The 20329-nt window shown below is 43.1% G+C and overlaps 1 protein-coding gene across 4 annotated transcripts in view; it reads right to left on the bottom strand.

The window, feature by feature from the left end:
• PPRC1 (PPARG related coactivator 1) overlaps positions 1-20329 on the bottom strand; it is a 310188-nt gene that overhangs the window by 118362 nt on the left and 171497 nt on the right. For all 4 annotated transcript variants that reach the window (XM_044056258.1, XM_044056255.1, XM_044056256.1 and 1 more), the window contains one exon: positions 3304-3480. In XM_044056258.1, the coding sequence (XP_043912193.1) occupies positions 3304-3480 (177 nt within the window). The remainder of the gene's footprint in view (positions 1-3303; positions 3481-20329) is intronic.

The raw sequence follows: 20329 nt of genomic DNA, 5'->3' as shown, positions 1-20329 counted from the left end.
TGCAATTACTGGTGCCAGGCATTTTGTGAAGACCCTGGGTGCAGTAGATAAGCCAAAGGGCAGTGCAGAGAATTGGTAGTGCATTGAGCAAGCTATGAATCTGAGGTATCTTCTGCAAGATTGCCCGATTGGGACATGCAGGTATGCCTCTGAGGTTCAAAGTTACAAGCCAAGCCTTCTTGCCCAGCATGGGCAGAAGCTGCTGCAGAGTCGCATTTTAAATTTTGGAACATCCAGAAAAGTATTTAGAATAGACAGGTCCAAAAGTGGTCTCCATGCTTGTCCTTTCTTGGTACTAAGACAAGTCTTGAGTAAAATCCTTGTCCCTGCTCTTGAGACACTGGCTGAATAGCCCTCATGTCCAGGAGATGAAACTTGTTTTTGTGCCTCTGCCCTTTGATTGTGTGGCAGGTCTGGCATACATTTTGCCTTTGGAAGGGTGTGAAAGTGGAACCTGTAGCCCTGAGAGACTATATTTAAGACCCATTTGTCCTGGGTGATCATGTGCCAATTTTGTGAAAAAAGTGCTAGCTTTCCCCCTGAGGGTGCTGCCAAAAGATAAATGCTTGGCATAGGCAGAGGGAAGTCATTGGGACTGTTTCCTATAAGGCTGTGATTTGTCTTCTCCACTTTTGGAGGTAGAAGCACCCCATTGTTTGGGCCTGTATGAGCCCTGGGGCTGTTGTCTGCCTCTAGGGTGTCTGTATCTGCCTCTTTGTGGCCTGACACGGGAAAAGACCAATTCTTAGGCAGCCAGTTCCTGCTAAATCTGGGTGGCTGTACCTGTAAGAAATCCTTTACTGTCTGCATAGATTTAGCTTTATCCTCCATTTTCTTCAACACCTCTTCTGCCTTAACACCAAATAAAGTATCATGCTGTAATGGAGCATCCAATAATTTTGCTTTAACATGATCAGGCAGAGTCTATTCCTTTAACCAAGCATGCCTTCTAATGACGGAACCTGTTACAGCGGCCCTGCAAGAGACCTCCAGTGAATCAAAACCACATTGCAAAGTATGTTTTCCCACTCATTCAGCTGTATGCAATAAATCCTGCATTTCCTTGTTCTCAGAACATTCAGAATGTCAACATTTTCTGTTTTAGCAGAGACATTAAGTATTGCTGATATTTAAGCATATGAAACTGACAATTTAAAGCCCTTACAGCCAAGGTAGCAGAAGTGTAAACCCCCCCCCCCCATCTGTCCAGTGCCCTAGAATCTCTATCTGAGGGGACAGGGTTTTTGCAGTAGCAGCCTTGACCCCTTTGGGACCCTGAGAAATAGTTTCTGGGTCAGCAGCAGGGTTTTTATATAGAAATTTATGTGAATCTGGTACCCTGTATTATCTGTCTGGCTTAACGGGTGCAGGAGGTAAAGAGTCGGGGAGACAAGCCTGACTCTGAAAATACATATATGATGTCTAGAACAGGTGGAATAAGCAAGAGGTCTGTGCTGAGGTAGTAAAAGAAAGTCTCTGAGCCTTTTCTTAGAATCTGAGTAATCTTGGCTCTCCCTGTGGAAATGCTCCCTCATGGTATGCAGGGTTTCCCCAAATGAATAATCCTCAGGAGGAGAAGCTGAAGGGACAGATTCTTCAGCATCAGAATCCTCATAGGGAGGAATAGAGTATCCCTGTTCTGAAGAGGAGTCAGAGGAAATGGAAACCTGATCAGAGGAGTCATATTCAGTGTCTTGCTTAGGCATCTCATCAGGAGGGGGATGGGAACCCCTGAACAAAGTAATTAGGTCTTAGACCATTTTGAGCATCTGTTTCTTAGGCATGGAAGTCTGTCCTGGAGAATGCTGTACTTGTTTCCTTGTCTTTAAAACTGTTTTAGACTTTGTCTTGGAAGCTGAAGTTGGCTTGATATAAAGCTGTGTAGGTCTGAAAACACCCTCAGAAGCAGATGCCTGCTCAGCGGCTCCGGACCCATCTGAGAGATTAGCTTCCGAAGGCCCAATACCTTGAGCATCCAGAGGCCTGGTTGTCTCCAAGTGGGAGTCTGAGGTAGCAGGTGTCAGGGGCAGAGAAAGCACCTCACTGAGAACCGGCGACTGGCCTAGAAGAGGCTTTGTCGTCAGTTTTGGACCTCGGATGCCTGTCCTTTTCTTTTTCCTTGTGCTTTTTATGAACTCCGGTCGTCGGCTGTTCCGACGGCATTATGTAGTTAAACCTGCGGCCAAAGTAATGAAAAGCAAAATCGTACAGATGCTTAATACTGCGTTGGTTAAATCTAGCACAAAACCGACAACTAGCAATGTTGTGGTCAGGGCCTAGGTAAGGAACACAGTAAGAATGAAAATCCTTATGAGGTATTTGCTTCCCACAAGAAATACAATTGTTAACTTTCTGACATCGGTCTGGAGCAAGAAAAAAAAGTTTCCCCAATGGGGCACTTAGCTTTATAGAAGACTTCGGATGTCAAATTCAAATTTCGAAAATCTCAGGAGTCAGCCGACCGGCACTTGCGAACTGCTTTTGCTTCGGGCACCGCACGGCAAGAAAGACTGAAGAAAATGGCGCCGGCTGCATCTCTTATACCCCTGGCGCTCTGATGTCAGGGAAGAGGCGACAGCAACAGATGCCAGACCAGGACTTTGGAATTCAGGCCGACTGCGGGTAGCCTGCCAGCAGGATAACCCAAGTATAATGACTGCAACAGTGAAACACGATAAACATCTATGTGACCATCATCTAGCCACTCCACAGCACTTCATGTCAACAAGCATCAACTTGCCCTTTGAGCAGTATGGAGACGTACTACAAAGATACAGACAGCAGCTTAGCCTGTACTCAGTAAAAAGCCCAGCATTCTAAAAGATCTTCCAAGTAATCAACATTTTCATGTATTTAAAAATGTTTTAAAGCTCATCTAAATACAAAGAAACACAATCAATATGTAGACAAGCTAAGAATCCAAGAAAGCCCCTCACATGTACAAAAAATGTGCATTACTTAGGATTCTGAAACACTGTGGACATTAGAAAATATTTATGAACATTACAGCTTATAAAATGAAACTGTACCCCAAGCATCCCTGATAGGAGAGGCCCAACCATTAACTTCTAATAAAAAACAAGCCAAACGCTGTGAGTTATGAAATTTCATATTTTGTGATTATTGTAATAATGAAAAATCATGACTTACAATTCAGTTTATTCAGCAATATCCTTTATTAGCCAAACTCAAAAAAAAAAATGTGTTGCATAAATGCCGTTCTAACTTTGGAAGCTTGCGTTCATTACATATCACTACAGAGGTGACACTGCAAATATGGTGCGCTTCCCCAGTTTCTCTTACCTTCTATAATCTCGCCTCCTGCCTCTACTTCTGTATGGAGATGGCGAACGTGAGCGAGATAAACTCCAGGACCTAGATCGGGATCTGGAATAGGATTCTCTAGACAAGCTGGAACGAGATCTAGAACTTGACCTCGAAAAGGATCTGGAACTGTATTCGGAACTTCTGGACCGATACCTGTCAAGAGTAAAAGGGACACATTAAACCACTAAAGAAAACACAAACTTGGAGAGAGACACTTAGAAAATATAAAATGCATCACAAAATTAACATTGAAACAATTCTGACACCAGAGACTTGTAGAACACTAAGATCTAGTGCTGGTGTAACACTATTTCACAAATTACTTGCTAAAAAGGTTTAAATTTAGGAGCCGAGGCCAATGCTTGTGTGCCAATTACCTTGCGAAAAACTGAGGCAAGAATAAAATGCCACAAAAAAAAAAAAAAAAAAAAAAAAAAAAATCACACTGGATTTAAGAACACCAGCTAACAGCACTCAAAGTATCAACAGCATCACATGGAACTCTTCATGGAAAGATTCTGGCAAATACCCTATTGCACGTAGCACTAAATGCACACTATGGGGAATGCAAAGGCTGTTGAAATGGATCCATAAAGCATACAATTCAGTCTCTGTACAGACCTGCTCCACATTGTCTAGTACAAGGCACCAGCTCAATGTGAACCACAAAGTGCAATATTGTTAAACTGCTCTTGCAATTCAAAGTTGGTGTGGCTTTTATTACTCCACATGTAACAGTACAGATTCCTTGAAGTAGTACCTCTGCTAGTCTCTAAAGCGCACAAGCTTGTTTGAATGTGGCAAAAGCTTAAAGGCATCAACACTAAACAGTTAGTAAGAAAGCTCTAGTTCAGTGATGGCAAACCTTTTGGAATAGGCATATTAAAAATTCAGAAAATGTCCATCTCTGCTCTGTTGGTGTGTCAACCCCCTTCCCCCAACAAGAGACAAAATTCTTTACATATTCATTATTCATTTATTAAAAAATACAGTACAGTTGAGTGTGTTGCTATGTATTTTAAATTAAAAGAAAAATCAGTGACTTACAACAGAGAAAACAATTGGGCTTAAAACAGTGCACCAAAAAATTACCCTACTTTTTAATAGTAATTTTGAATTTAACTGAAAAAATATGGAACATATTGCATTTGATTATCAATTAGACTTTTTGTTGCAGAGTTTTAATAGATAAGTGCAGGGCCACATATTGTATTTTTTTTCAGTTTCTTTGACAACTCGTGTTGGTAAATGCTGGTGTCTCACAACTTTGTGGCATGTCGCCTTTGACACGCGTCACAGGTTCACCATCACTGCTCTAGTTCATCAATATTGGACCCTACTTAAAACATCAGCCGACAGTTCAGACTAGAGCTACAAAAAACACCAGTGCATCAATAAAAAGATCCCAAACAGTGGCTTATTTAGTTCTCAATAGCAGGAAGCTTCCTGAAGCCTTCCAAGTCAGGAAACCTCTTGCTCCTTAAGGGCTTCTTTAAAACATCGCCACTGAAAACCTGCACACACAGTGTGTCATTTCAAACAATGCAAGTTACAAATGTAAAATACAAAAGTTCTAAATTGCATAAACAGACTACTGTACTGGTTTTGGTATCAAAGGCCTATCTGGTGGTTATAATTTTATATTGCATACTCAAAAAATGCTTTTAATTTGCCACAAATGATTTAGTACCATGGTTGAAGGGTTATCTAACTGGCAAGACAGATCTAAGATATGAATGGAAGCACTAGTCATTTGAAGGATGTATAACAAAAAAGTGAGCATCACATTGTTGAGTATCACAAAAAACAGTGTGCACATTATGCTTATAATTTCACATTTCAAAACATTCACCTACAAAGACCACAGTTGCTGCACCATGTATTAAGATAGCACAGTCTGCCTGCTAGTCACAGTTTTTACAATATTAAAGCAAATACAAATATTAATACTCAACTGTTATAACAAAGCCTTTACATTTTACTGTGCTGAAATTACCACTTTTTATACACAAACACTCACCACTTGTATACAACACAAGTCACACCCCATTTCTGCATTACTAATTAACTCCAACCCTGTACATCCCACACTAACCAAATCAATTTACATGCTTATAGATGTCACTTTGTTTTAGTTTTAGGTATATACAAAAATACTTCAGAAAATTGACCTTAAAAACACAGATGTATACTCGGCTCAATGGCAGGGAAATCTGCTGCAGTGTACAGTACATTCTTACTGAATACATAGGAACTCTGCTTTCTTTTAGGAAGAAACAAGTTGAATACAAACCAGAAATCTACTACATCTTGGACATTACTTTTTCCAATCATGACGTACGGCATATTTGCTTTAAGAATTGAATGCATCACTGAGCATAAGTTTATATAACCATTGTAGACATCTACTAAAATATTTTTAGTTATCTATCCTCATTTCTCAGAACTTTGTTACTAGCCCATTTTCTGCATTCCCAGACAATGTCCAATGCCTACACTGACAACTACCTAGCCCATTTTTCCAGGAACATGGGAGCAGCTATATTCCTCCAATTCAGAGGATCTACTTCTCAAAAATAGACATTTCTGAACACACTAACTTCCAAGGTCATACCACCTTAAGAAAAAATGAAAACTCTGCATTTCCCTTCTCTCGAAAACAATGCACCTTTAAAATAGTACATTTTCAAGTCTAGGAATGCTGGGGGCAGCCCAAACAGTATGCCAATCTATTCTGCAGCAATAAAGTGGTTTGATGTCGACTGTGTACTGGTCATCAGTATGTTCATAGGTTCATACTAGACTATCTGCCCTAGGGCATTTATAAGCCTAGCCAGAGTGTGTTTGGCTTTCGCCACCCTTTGAATTGAGTTTACTGTGTCCTTTTTAAGGTTAGTTTACTGTGCCTCTGTCTAGTAGTGAGACAGAAGTAATCCCCGGGGTAAACCTACGATCTCCCATCCACTCAAGATTCCTCTTGAAGAGAGAGAGTGAGGGGCTCTGCCTAACATGTACTGGGATTCTATTCCAGAGCGAAGGGAGCCTCTGGGTTATGAATCTGTCCCTCCAGCATGTCCTATTTATTTCTGTTCTGAGGTTCAAGTCCCTTGAGCATGTAGCTCTAAGGGATTTGGATTTTCTGAGGTGGAGCATGTCCATTAATTCCGGGTTGGACATAGCTTTATACGTCAGGCATAGATCGCTTCTAAGAAGGCGGTATGCAACTAAGTAGAGCTGAAGTTTCATTAACTGAGCAGCATATGGCATCTGTTTGAGTCCCTTGATCCTCTTTGTGAGGTACTTTTGGGGTCTTTCTAGTTGCTGCAGGTGTCTGGTAAGGTACATCCCAAATGGGGCATTGTATTCTATTATGGGCCTGATGACCTCTCTTGATCTAGATGTGAATCCTTTCATAATAGGGTGGGCTATATAGAAGGTCTTTCTAACCACTTTGGCAATGTGTTGTCAAAGGAGAGATTGCTATCGACTTGGGTCCCCAGGTCCCCAATTACTTCCTCCGTACTTAATGGATTACCACCTATGTGTAATTTGTGGGCACTTTGTTTTTGCCACAGGGTATGACTATACACTTTCCGGCATTTAGCTTTAGGCCATGGCTCTAGCACCAGTTATCAGTCTCAGTGAGACCCTTCTGAAGGATGCTCGTGTCAGCTGGAGAGTCAATTATGGCGCCCAGTTTGCAGTCATCTGCGAACCTGATCAGCCACAGTCCTTCCATGTTAGCCTGTACCTCAGAAAAATATATACCGAATAAGAGAGGTCCCAGGACTGAGCCTTGTGGGACGCCACTTGTAACTGGTTTTGAGTCTGACATGGCTCCAGCAATTCTGACACTGTGGGTTCTGTCTGAGCCAGTTTGCAACCCATATAGTGACATTGGGGTTTATATTTAAGCCGGATAGCTTATCTATGATGCCCGAGTGAGGTATTGTGTCGAATGCTTTTGCGAGGTCCAGGTAGGCTTTGTGGACTACCTTCCCTTCATCTATGGCCTTGGTGAACGTTTCAAAGAAGTAGACTAGGTTCAAGAGGCAGGATCTGCCCTTAAAGCCGAACTGGGTAGGATCTAGTGTCTGTAGGTCCCCAATGTCTTTGTTTAGGAGTTCCATGATGATCCTTTCCATAGCTTTGCAGACTAGGCTGGTCAGGCTTACGGGGCAATAGTTTCCGGGGTCCGTAGAGGCACCACCTTTGTGGAGTGGGACCACTGCTGCTGTACGCCATTCTTTGGGTACATATCCTGTAGTAAGGCTGAGATTGTACAGCAGCTTTACGTGAGGGTTTAGTTCTTCTTGTAGTTCATGTATGACGCAACCTGGGACACCGTCTGGTCCCACTGATGCTGTGTTTTTTGCTTTGTAGAGGGCGGCTTTCACGCGTGCATCTGAGATGTTAGGGAGGCAGCACTCTGCTGGGATAGATATTTGCTCTTTTGGGGGGGGGGGGGAGTTTGCACTGAATCTGTCTGCCAGGATGTTGGCAATGTCCATAGGTTCAGTGTATTTTTTGTAATTTTGGATCAATTCTGAGCATATCTGGGAGTTGCATCCCAGGTTCCTAACATAACTGAAGAAAGCCTTGTGATTATCTTTAGTTTCCTGTGCAATTTTTCTCTCGAAGCTGGCCTTGGAGAATTTTATGAGGGATCGTAGTTTTTTGCTAGTACTGATCAGAGATGCCTTCCCTTTTAGGGATTTTGCTCTATGATGTAGTAGCTTCCTCCTTCTGTTGTACAGCTTATTTATGGCTGGGGTCCACCAGACTGGACGCCTGCCTTTGGAAGATTGGGTCTTGGTTTTGTTTGGGATAGCATGATCCATGCATTCCTGGAGGTGTCCATAGAATGCGTTTATATAGGATTCTGCAGTTGGGGCTGTAGTTTCCACTTGCCCGGGGGCCTTGAAGGATTCCACCTCAGTTATGAGAAGTGTGAAGTTCGCTTTAGAGAAGTTTTTCCACTGTGGTTCTCTGGGCTGAGGGTGGGGTCAGGATGTGGATGTCCAGTGAGATTAATTCATGGCCTGATCTTACCAATGAGGGGTATACCTCTGGTATGGAGCACAGAGTCCCCAGGTTGGTGATTATTAGGTCAAGTATATTTTCCCCTCTTGTGGGAGTGGTGACTAGTTGTTCCAAAGCATCTGAGTTTATAAATTCCAGGAACCTTTAAGCTAGGGTGTTTGGGCTTGAATAATGCTCCCAGTCTATGTTTGGGTAGTTGAAGTCACCCAATAAAATGGTGTATGGAGAGATCTTCATATTCTCCAGTGTTCTCAGGAAAGCAGAGTGGGATTCCTGATTTTGAGAGGGTGGTCTGTAACAGGCTACAAACTGAAAAGCAGTTTTGCCCACTGTTAGTTGCACATGGTCTCCGATGCTTCATGCAGTGCCACTAGATACTCCCCCCTCCTTTTGTGGATCGGTCTGAGTTTTCGGGCCAAAAAGCATGATATGAGGTATAACCTGGTAGTGCTGGTGTGCTCTCTGTAGCCTTGAACCAGGTTTCTGTCACTGCACAGATATCGATGTTCTCCATAATGAGGAGGGCTTCAAGTGCATGCATCTTGAGGTTCAGACTTCTGGCGTTTAGCAGCATTACCCTTAGTTACTTATTGACTGTGTTGTCTATGGAGGTGGGTTTGTCTTCTGAGCCTTGCCTAAAAAAGGCACTATGGGGGTGGCAAGAGCCTTTGCCAATATCCGAAAGCCCAGGGGTGACAGGTGCAAGCCGTCCCTAGTGAAGCAACGTGGCTTGTCGAGCATGTCATCCCAGGCTGATAGACACTGGATCCCCTTTGAATGACACCAAAATTTTAGCCAATTGTTAAAATCGATCATTCTGTCTTAATACTGTGGCATCATTCTAGGTGAGGGTACGATGCTGCTCAAGGTCAGGGTCATACTGGCCTGGGATACATGAGAGAGAGCTCCTCTAGGTCTCTCTTCATGTAGTCGAGGGAGGTACGTCTCAGGTCATTGACACCAGCATGTACAATGAGTGAGTCATATTTGTACTTGCTTTGGAGTGACCCGAGTGCTTGTGTTATGTGGCGGATCCTAGCACCCGACAGGCAGCTCACTGTGTCCTTCTCTTTGTTCAGCCTGGTGAGCGGGACGTCGGTGTGTCTGACTATAGAATCACCTATTACAAGTGTATCAGGTGTGTTATTTAGCCTTAAGGGCGGTGACTGTTTGGCACACTGGCTTTGTGAGCTGTGTGTTGCGCGTGTTTTGTTTTGGGGTAGTGTTTGCTTGGATGTCTGCTTTGGAGGTCTCTGCTGCTTAGGCAGATTTTTATTTAGAGCCTCCGAGTATGTTTTTGTGTGTTTATGCGTTTGGTTTGCTGTTGTGATAGGACTATGGGACTGGATTTGTGATGTGAGGTTACCTTCTCCTCCTGACTGGTTGCACCAGTTCTGAGTTGAGAGAGCTCAGCCTCCAGTTTGGCTATATGGTTGCATCTCTCACATATATTTGAACTTGTTGGGAGGAGGAGAGGGTTGTCTGTGTGCATGAGACAGATGTAACACTGCCTCAAGATTCCCAGATTCACCAGCTGGACTGGAGAGGAAACCATTAACTGACCTTTGGACATGCTATAATAGTATAGGGAACTCCTTTGTCACAATCAAAAAGGATCAATAGGGGACAAGGTACGTGAAGGGAGTAAATGGGGATATAGTGCTTTTAGTTTACTAGTGCTGAATTGTAAGATTGCTTATATGGGCAAGTGCAGGGCCTTAAAACTTGAGAATAGGGTGTTTAATTTGAGAGATAGAACAGTTCTAAGGGAAAAAGTGAAGAGCAGACTTTGCTATGCGCACAATCGCGCAAAGCCACGCTAAAGCAGTTTTTTTTGCAGGGAACTTTAAACAGCTAGAAATTGGCCCAAAACGGCCAATAAACTACAAGATTCTTGTGCTGAGGTCACTCCTCCAGGGACAGATAGGCTGCTCAAGGCTCCCCACTCCCACTGGTGAGCAAATAAACTTCCTTCTATCCAAGTAAGGAAATGGGCAACACAGTAACTATTCAAAAGTCCAGAATACAGCAATGCCTGCATAAGGGACTATTCTAGGTTAGGAAAGGCGGGAAACTAGGATTTTTTTTCTTCTTCTTTTTTTCAGGAAAATAGCAGGAAAAGTACAGTAAATTCAATACACAGGCGAGCGCACCTCAACAGTTAAAATTCAAACAAACAAACTTTTAAAGTGCAGGTATGAGAAAAACACAGAAAACAGGCTTAAAACAGGTAAATCAACAGTTTAAACTTGCTTTTCGGCAAGGAAAAGCGGTCGCACAGCTAATAACAGTAAAACATATTTAGATCTTGAAAGTCACTCTTCGTTTCTCTGCTGCTCGCACCACTCTGCAGGACTACGAGGAGCTGTTGCTGAGTAGGGATAGGTGAAAAACCACGCCAAAGCGGGTTTTTATGCAGGGAACTTTACAGAGCTAGAAATTGGCCCAAAACGGCCAATAAACTACAAGATTCTTGTGCTGAGGTCACTACTCCAGGGACAGATAGGCTGCTCGAGGCTCCCCACTCCCACTGGTGAGCAAAGAAACTTCCTTCTATCCCAGCATCACAGCTAATCCACTGAATGAGATGCCCCAAACACCATACACATACTTACTTAAAAGCAGTCTCAGTCAGTGGCACAACTATAACCAAAACCAGACATGGATATCCCAATAAGATGAAAACCCTCAAAATACTTTTACCAGGGGGAAAAAAAATTATAGAAAAACAAAAGGTATTAAACACTTTCCGATAAACTCTGACCATAGTGACAAGCAGCACATGTGACCTGCAATGAAACACAATCAGTATAAGCAGTTTGTTGCACCTACTATTTTGTATGGAAAGCCAACTAACTCCTTGTTTACTAATTTGCAGCACTGAGGACATACTTCACTTTGTCAAACCCTCTCAATGTGCTCAAGAACTGCAAAAAAACAATGGCTTCTTGATGCAAAATATTGAATCCTGAACTCATGAAATCTGTAGTAAATGCTTCCATAGATAAGCATGCTCAGGAAAACGGCAGTAAGAATATTCACACTGCATTAGAGTTAAGACTTTTTTGCAAATTCCACTGCACTACCAACAAAAATTAAAATATTTATTAAAAAAAGTGCAGGAGCAACTAACGAAGACTAAGCAGGTAAGAAATGGAAGTAGACTGGCAGGCATTTCCTCCACATCACACATACCTAAAGAAAATCTGGAGTCCCCAATCCACCTACTGCATTGCCTTATATGTGCAATGAAACCAGGAACACTCCGAGAAAACCTACGCAAAAATAGGAAGGGAATACTAACTCTGCAAAATCTGCACCCCAGCTGAGTCACAGCAAATTAAATGGACAAAGTGCTGGCAGGACAGAAAAGGTATAGCCACCCCTGGGGGGGGGTTGGGCATGACTACATCTCAAGCCATTACTGGTGTCAGCCCTCAAATGCAATGAAACAAACACAAGCAAAGGGAGGAATCTGCATAAAATCGTACTTACTATAAAGATGCTAGAAACAGCAACAAACTCCTCAGTGACTGCTTGAAGGACAGACCCTCCAGATGGCTGCTCCCTTAACAGATGTGGGGATTTCCTACCACCAGGAAATGAACGGTGGTGACAACAATAAAGGTGTGTGCGGGGCTTGATGATCAGCAAGCAAAGAACTAAACAGGGGGAAAAAAGTGCCACAGCCAAAAACTGAACCAAAGAACCTCTTGCTTTGAAGCAACAATGCTGGTTTGTGCAACTTAGATGACTATACATTCTTTTTTGCAAGCATGACTAACAGCTGAAGTAGCGAGCTGGAGACAGCCACTCTATCTCAAGCTTTCTTAGTGGGTGGTCAGAGATGCTCTGAACCACTAAGAGGTGCAAAGTTACCACGGCACCCAAAAGTGCACAATCTTAAATTACAAACTTAGAATGAAATCACTCAGTTTAGGTTTAAATACTTAAAAACAAATGCACTAATGAAATGATTTTTCTAAGCTTTAAGAAAACTCTAAAACCTGCTAAAAGGGAAAGAGCATGTTAATCGCTAGAATGTCATGTTTGTATCTATCACACACAGTAACAGGTTCAGCCACTCTATGGCTGATTGCTACCCCAGACAACCTAAGCCAAGCACTGAGAATGACAGCTTGCAACAGCAGTTGTGACATCCACTAAGCAAGTTAACAGGAAAAATATATACTTCTCATTTGATGCCCAGGTTAGTCCCACTCGCACTTCAATGGACAAGATAGACATTACAGACAGTATCTTTAGGCTACAGCACAACTGGATACCCTTTGTTGAAACAGGTGAATGTTGATGCAAAAGTCAGTTACTGAAGTAGGGGGTCAGGGTAATCCTTCAAACCATAGTACCCATCTTACACAACTCTTGGGAAATAAGATCAGTTTTACTGGCCACAGTTTGCAGAAGACAGTACGTTCTCACAAATTAAGGAAATATTTTGGTACAAAATTGGGAAACTGGAAGCCTGCATCCCATCTGCGTTTGCTGCACAACAGAAAGGTGAAATCCTTATCAATTGATGTTAACTTTTCATAAAACTGCAATGAGTCTAGATGCACTCAACATCTCTATCTTAAAGCAGCTGTCAAACCAATAGAAGGCACAAGAAAACCAGCTGTCAAACCAATAGAAGGCACAAGACAACTGGGTCTAATGTACAAGGAATCAGACTGAGGATATGCCAATGTGTAGCAACATCAGTATCTGGACAGCAAATTCAAAAAGCGGAGACAATTACACTTGGAATTACTTCTGAGATAACAAATGCAGTTAAAGTAGCACAAGTGTATTTGATAGTCAAAGTATGCAATTAACTTATCTGATCTGCCTTTTTAAGGGCATTAAACCTTACCCCCTCTACCTCCATCTCTTAAGAAATTTTTTCCTTCTGGACCAAGACCTCCTGAAAGTTTCTACAGCTTTGCAGATTCCTTCTTGTTTAACTCTGGAAGTCCATTTAGGACTTTATGTTAAAGGTTATTCATCTTCTGTTGAGCGGGTTAGACCCACTAGGCCAGTGGTCTGCTCTGAGGGGAAAAATGAGGTGGTATTCATACTGAACAAGTGGAAATTTGGATAGCCAACTTCCACTGCTATTTTGCAGAGTGTGGGTCACTGTGCGATACTGCACAAATTCACTTTCTAGGGCGGAGGTGGCTGGGAGATGTGATGCAATGGAGAAAGGCCAGCAGAGAGCTGAGAACGTCAAGGAAAAGAGAAGCGTTATAGAAGGTGAGCCAGAAAAGGAACTTGGTTTTCTTGAGCTGGAAAGTGGAATGAAAGTGGTGAAGTAGTGAAGAAGTTCCTTCGTGAGACAAGGAAGAAAAGGAACAAAGTCTAAGGGATGCGCATGTTGAAGCCAAAACGACTTCAGGAACCAGTTAAACTTTCTCATGTGGAGCTTGGCCAGACAGAGCACAGGGATGGTAGATGCCATGAAACCAAGAGCTCTCAAAGTCCCTAGCTGTAATGAAGGCCTGAGGAAGGAGAGATTGAAATAATGAAATGAGAGTTAAGGCACTGGAAGGAGGCAGGGCTGCCAGCGTAAGCACCATCTGAATCATGCAGCCTAGAAAAACATAATCCTGCGAAGGAATCAGGGAAGACTTTTTAAAGTATACTGTGACCCCCAGGCTCTGAGGAAAGAAATGGCAAAATGAAGATTTTGCAACAGGATCTCTGGATAGGAGGCCTGAATCAGCAGGTCATCCAAGTAAAGAAATACCTGAATCCCCCGAATCCTGCAAAATGCAATCACAGGAGCGAGGCATTTGGTGAATACTCTTGGGGCAGTAAAAAGTACAAAGTGAAAAGCAGGCAAGAGAACATGGCAGGAAGCAACAGAGAAACGCAGAAGCTTCCTGAAAAGGGGATGGATCAGAATATGGAGATAAACATCCTTGAAATCCTGAGACACCATATACGCCTCAAGTAGCAAGAGAGGAAACAGAATCAGAAGAAAACATTCAAAAACTGGGCACTTTCAGAAAAGTGTTTTGGCAAAAGAGGTTTAGAAATGGACACCAAGTACCCTCTTTTCTGGAAACTAGAAATATTCTGGAGTAAAACCCCTTCCCCTTTGGGACACAGGCACCTAATGAATAGTACCCAGAATCAAAAGGTCTTTAAGTACCTCTGGGGAAAAGAAAGTAATTCCCTAGGTGGCGGAGGAATGCCCATAAAGGGAGGATAGGAGTTCCACACCATAAGATAACCCTGGCGAACAATGGACAGAAAGAATCCAGAGTAATCTGAAGCCAAATAGGAAGAGAGAGAGATACGGGTGAAGAGAAATAGGAATGTGGCTGGGAAGAAGAGGACAGACCGCACCTAATTTATCTGCAAAGTAAGACTTCAGAGTCCCTGAACTCTGAGTAGCCTTAGCAGGAGGAGCACATTAACCACTTTGTTTGCCCCTTAGGAGGGCGAGATTACCTGTAAACAAAGGTAGACTTACTGGGGTAGTTTCCTTGAAATTTAGGAACAGTATAGCCAAATATGTTAGAGGCCTTCCTTTGAACCTGAAGGGACTTAAACCAGCAGCAGCTTCCCCAAACAAGTGTTTATTATCAAAAGGGGCATCCCCTCAACTTAGCCTCGACATCACCATGCAATGGTTGAAGTCGAAGTCAAAAGTACCTCCTCATCAATAAGTCAAAAGCAGCAGCCCTAGAAGAGGCATCGGCTGCAGCATAGCTATACTTGATGGAATGATGAACCACCTGACAGGAAGTCCCAGAGACGGAAAAAGCAGAAGTTTTACCATCAGAGTCTGGGACATCAGAAAACCTGACAAGCCTGAGAAAGGAAAGCCAACACAGATCTGGACATAAAGGTCTGAATTAATAGCGTAAAAAGCCAAAGTGTAAACTTCTTACCTAATCTTTCTGCTATCTTTATCAGAAGGCAGTCACCTTGGCAAAGGAAGCAAATGAGAGGGCTTGTCAAAGACTACAAACACCACTGACAGATTAGTAGCAGGACATTTGTACAAAATGTGACAGTCTTTAGGTATCCTAAAAAAAAAAAAAAAAAAAGGGAGCAGAGAATCAAGAGCTTTAGAGGCATTGGAAAATGCATCCAACAAAGCAGCCAAAATAGGAGAACAGTGGAAGGTTTTAGAGATTTAATTTGCAGTAACTCAAAAGTACCTCTTATGGGTTTCAGAGATCTCGTCACAATCCTTTTTAAAAAATTCCAAAATCCAGGAGATTGTGTCTCTAAAAGAAATTTCTTCGATGGGAGCATCAGGATTGGTAGATTCCTCTTCCTCTGACCCATAGTCAGAAGGAAAAGGAATTTGGGAAAAGTAAAAAAGATTCCTCATCAGAATCCAACCCCTCTTCAGAGAAATCCTGTTCCCTGGGCCTTTTAAGGAGAGCAGAGGACACAGCGGGGGCCGGAAAGTATAGTTGTGTACACTCACCATAAATGTAGATGTTAAGAGTGTATTCAATGTTGCAGTCCTAACCAATGGGTTATCCGGCTCCCAGTAGCCCTCGATTGGCCAGAATACTAAAGGTAAGTAAAAATGACATTGGCTGTTTTCAGTTGTAAAGGACGTCAGGGCGTATGATACAAAAGGAGGCAGCAGACATCACTTCCTCAATCTTTCTTGCCATAACAGTCAGAAGCCCCCAGAAAACAAGGCTGAAACCAAAAGCCATTTTGGCAAATACCAAATTTAGCCTGTACCTTAGGAAAAGGGGAAAGGAGGGAGGGAAACCAGGACTGCAACAGTGAATACACTCTAATATCTATATTTATGGTAAGTGTACACAACTGTACTATGAACATCGTGCTTCACTGTTGCAGTCCTAAACAATACGTTGATTACCAAAACACAAAGAAAAGGAAGGAGGAACCAACAGAATCAAGGACTGGAGCTAATACCCTGCAGAACAGGAGTGGCAAAACCTGCCCTGCCTCTTGAAAACAAAGGCAAACTATAATGCTTTGTGAAAGTGTGAATAGAAGACCATGTGGCAACCTCCAAAATGTCTTTAGTAGGGACACCTCTTAAAAAGGCTGCAGAAGTGAAAACTGCTCTAGTTGAGCGGGTCCTAACCCTGTGAGGAGGAACCATGCCATGAAAGGAACAAAAAGTAATACAATGTGCAATCCATTTAGAAAAGTTTGCCTAGAAATAGCCTTGCCCTAGGCTCCAGGGGCAAAAATGACCAATAACTGTGCTGATTTCCAAAGGTCTTTAGCCCTGTCCAGGTAAAACCCGAGCTGTCTATGCACATCAAGAGAAAGTAGGATTCTTTTTTCTCTAGAACAAAATTAAAATCCCAGGCTGGAATAGGTGCCCTTCTGGGAGGTCTTAAGTTGCAAGCACCTCGAAGAAACATTTTCATCAGGGGATGAAAAAATGGGTTGTTCAAAAAGAACAATGAGCAGAAATGGCTGAAGCATGGATCTTGAGGGAGGAAGAAAGACCACCCTGAAGCAAATCAGCCAGGTATTCCAGGATCAGAGGAAGGGTAGGCAGAGAAGAAGATTCCCCTCTAGCCTGCATCCAATGACAGAATCTTTCCCATTTTCCAGCATAAAACTTCCTAGTGCTAGGCCTCCTGGCCTCCCTCAGCACGTCAACCACATGCTGGGAAAGGGAAGAAAAGGATTGAGTCATACAATGAGCCATGCTGCCAAATGGAGAGACTGAAGAGGAGGATGTAGAATGTTACCCCCTTCCTGAACCAAAAGATCTGGCTTCAGAGGAAAATGCCAAGGAGGAAATTGGGAGAGACTGCGAAGCAGTGGATACCAATGCAGTCCGGGCCAGTCCAGAGTTATAAGTATAGTCCTTGGTCGTTCCTCCCTGGTCTTCAATAATACTCTGGGAAGAAGAGCAAAGGCATAAACTTGACAGCAGTGTTCAAGGGAAAGACAGAGCATCCACTTTCCAGGCTCTGCTGTGATGCTGTCTGGTGGAAAAAAAAAAGAAGAGGTAGAAGATGGTTGTCTGGAGAGGAGAAAAGATCCACGAGGAGTGCCCCAACATTGAATGATGCTGTAAAAAAGCTGATCTGTTCAGCTGCCATCCGTGAGGATCCAGGGTCTGTCTGATCAACTGGTCTGCCAAAACAGTGAGCCTTCCTGGAAGAAACTGAGCTAGGAGATGCAGGCCCAGGGATGCTGCTATGGACCAAAGACTCCTGCTCTGTCTGTACAGGAGGCAAGAATGAGTCCCTCTCTGCTTGCTGATGTACCACATGACTGTGGTACTGTCTGTCCTGACAAGCGGGGTCCCTCAAAAAAGATGATGCTTGAAAGCTAGTAAGGCCTGCTGGACTGCCATCAACTCCTTAAAATTTATGTGCAGGTGCATCTGCTGGGCATTCAAACTTCCGTGTATGCATCTGCCATCCAGGTGAGCTCTCCAAGCGTAGTCCGATGAGTGTGTTAAGAGCTTGAGTGGCAAGGGCTGGGAGAAAAGGCATGCCTTTGTTCTGTAGTGAGGCTGTTGCCCACCACAGAAACTCTGTCTGCAGGCATGGAAGTAGAGGAATTATCACATCCAGGTCCTGTGCATGTTGACACCAAATGTTCTTGAAGTACCAATGCAATTTCCTCATATGCAGTCTTGCATATGGAATCATGAGAATGCAAGAAACCATGAATACCAGAGCTTGCAGGTATTTCCTTGCAGGGAGCTGGGAGAAGCTTGCAAAGTCCTTGAAGTAAACAAAGTGTTATCTGCTTCTCTTGGGTGAGCTATATCATCTGGGCAGCTGTGTTCAGACTTGCTCCCAGGAATGGTATCTCTTTGGATGGCACCATTTTTGATTTTTCCTCGTTGCAAGTGTAACCCAAGGAAGAGAGAAGTGTCTTTACAAATTCTAGACCCTTTAAAAGCTGTTCCTGAGAATTTGCTTGAATTAGACAGTCGTCCAAGTACGGATAATCTGAATTTTCTTCTGCCTGCAAAAAGCAATGACTGGATCCAGGCACTTAGTGAAGACTCTGGGAGCAGTAGATAAGCCAAAGGGCAGCACAGAGAATTGATAATGTTGCTTGCCCACCCTGAAATGAAGATACTGCCTGCAACTTTCCCCAATAGGGATGTGCGGATATGCTTCTTTGAAATCCAACATTACCAGCCAGGAATCCTTTTCTAATATTGGCAGCAACTGATGCAGAGTGAGCATTTTGAACTTTGGAACCATCAAGAAAGAGTTCAGGATGGATAGATCTAGGATAAGACCAGCTGCCTTCTTTTTTTGGAACTAGGAAAAGTCTGGAATAGAAACCCTGGCCTACCTGCTAAGCAGGAAATGATTCTATTGCTCCCAGATGTAACAGACAAAATTTGCTTTTCTGCTTCTGCTCTTTGGTTTGGAGAAGCATCCGGGAATGCTTTGGGTACTGGAAAGGTGTGGAAAGAAAACTTGTGTCCTAGGGATACAGTCCCGAGTACCCATTTGTCATCCGTGATGGTGGCCCAGACATTTGCAAAAAGGGCCAACCTTCCCCCAACAGGACTCTCCGGGCAAGCAAGAGCAGGCAGAAGTTGGACAGAGTCATTGAGAATTTTTAGATTGAGGTGCAGGCTTAGAACTTCCCACCTTGGAAGGAGGAAGCCTGCCAACCCTTAAACCTTTGAGGGGTAGCCACCTGTCCCCTAGAAGATTAGTAACCTCTAGTCCAACAACGGGTTCTGTCTGCTGGTATCAGGGAACGTCCAATTCTTAGAAGTAATTGCTGCTAAAGCGAGGAGGCTGAACTTAACTGTCTGCATAGACATGGCTTTGTCTTCCATCTTCTTGAGCACTTCCTCTGCTTTGCTGCCAAAAAGACTGTCCTTATGCAAAGGTACATCTAAAACCTTAGCCTTGACAGGCTCTGGTAGGGGCTGCTCCCTGAGCAAAGCATGCCTTCCAATAACAAGAGCTAGTAGCTGTAGCCCTACAAGAGGCTTCTAGAAAGTCAAAACCACAATGTATTGAATGTTTACTAACAAGACTGGCAAATCCTGCATATCCTTACTCTCCGCCAACAGAGGCACACTTGCTATCCTAGACTTAATAGCTTCCAAGGTGTGCTGCTGGTACTTCAGCATATGAAAACGACAATTAGTAGACCTAATGACAAGAGTGGCAGAGGTATAAACCTTTTTACCCCACCTATCTAGGTTCCTAGATTCCCTGTCAAAAGGAACAGGATTTTTAGTAACAGTGGCATTAACTCCTTTAGGGCCTTGGGAAATGACCTCTGGATCAGCCAAAAGAATCCTGAAAAGAAACAAATGAGAATCAGGGACTCTAGAGTACCCTTCAGGTTGCCTGGATGCAGGATAACCAAATTTGGAGTCAAGGAATTTTCCAGAAAAACATCAACCACCTCCAACACAGGTGGAATAGCCAAAGGTTTATGCTAAGGAAAATCCAAAAACTCCCTAATCCTTTTCTTAGACAGGGGATAATCCTGACTTTACCATTAAAAATGCTCCCTGACAGTACTTAAAGTATGACCAAAAGAGAAATCTTCTGGAGGACAAGCAGAAGGGATGGACTCATCTGCAGCGGAATCCTCAAAAAGGAGATAAAGCCTGAGAAACTTAGTCTTCAGCAACAGAAATGCTAGAAGCATCAGAATCTGAATAAGACAAAGCCTCAGGAGACATCCCTACCTCTTTTTGAAGGAGAAGGCTGTGAACCCCCAATAAGAGTCACAAGTTCATCAGCCATTTTAACCATTTGAAAATAAGAGGAATGAGAGGAAACTGGAGCAAGTTTCTTCACAGGTATAAATTGGAAGATTTACCTGCAAGTGTGAAGGACTCAGGAGGCCTGGCAACTGCCGAAATTGCAGTCTGAACTTGGGAGAAACGCCTGGTGGAGGCTGGACAGTGGAAGATTCTGATCTTGGTTTACTAACTCTCGTCCCTAATGGCTGACCCTTGGGTTGGGAAGTTCCTTCCATGGTATCCTTAGAA

This window comes from Protopterus annectens, chromosome 14.part0 (assembly GCF_019279795.1).
Source record: "Protopterus annectens isolate FY-2018-M chromosome 14.part0, PAN1.0, whole genome shotgun sequence".
NCBI classification, from domain to species: Eukaryota; Metazoa; Chordata; order Ceratodontiformes; family Protopteridae; genus Protopterus; species Protopterus annectens.
The sequence above is the reverse complement of the archived record's forward strand: the minus strand, read 5'-3'. Positions and strand labels throughout refer to the sequence as shown.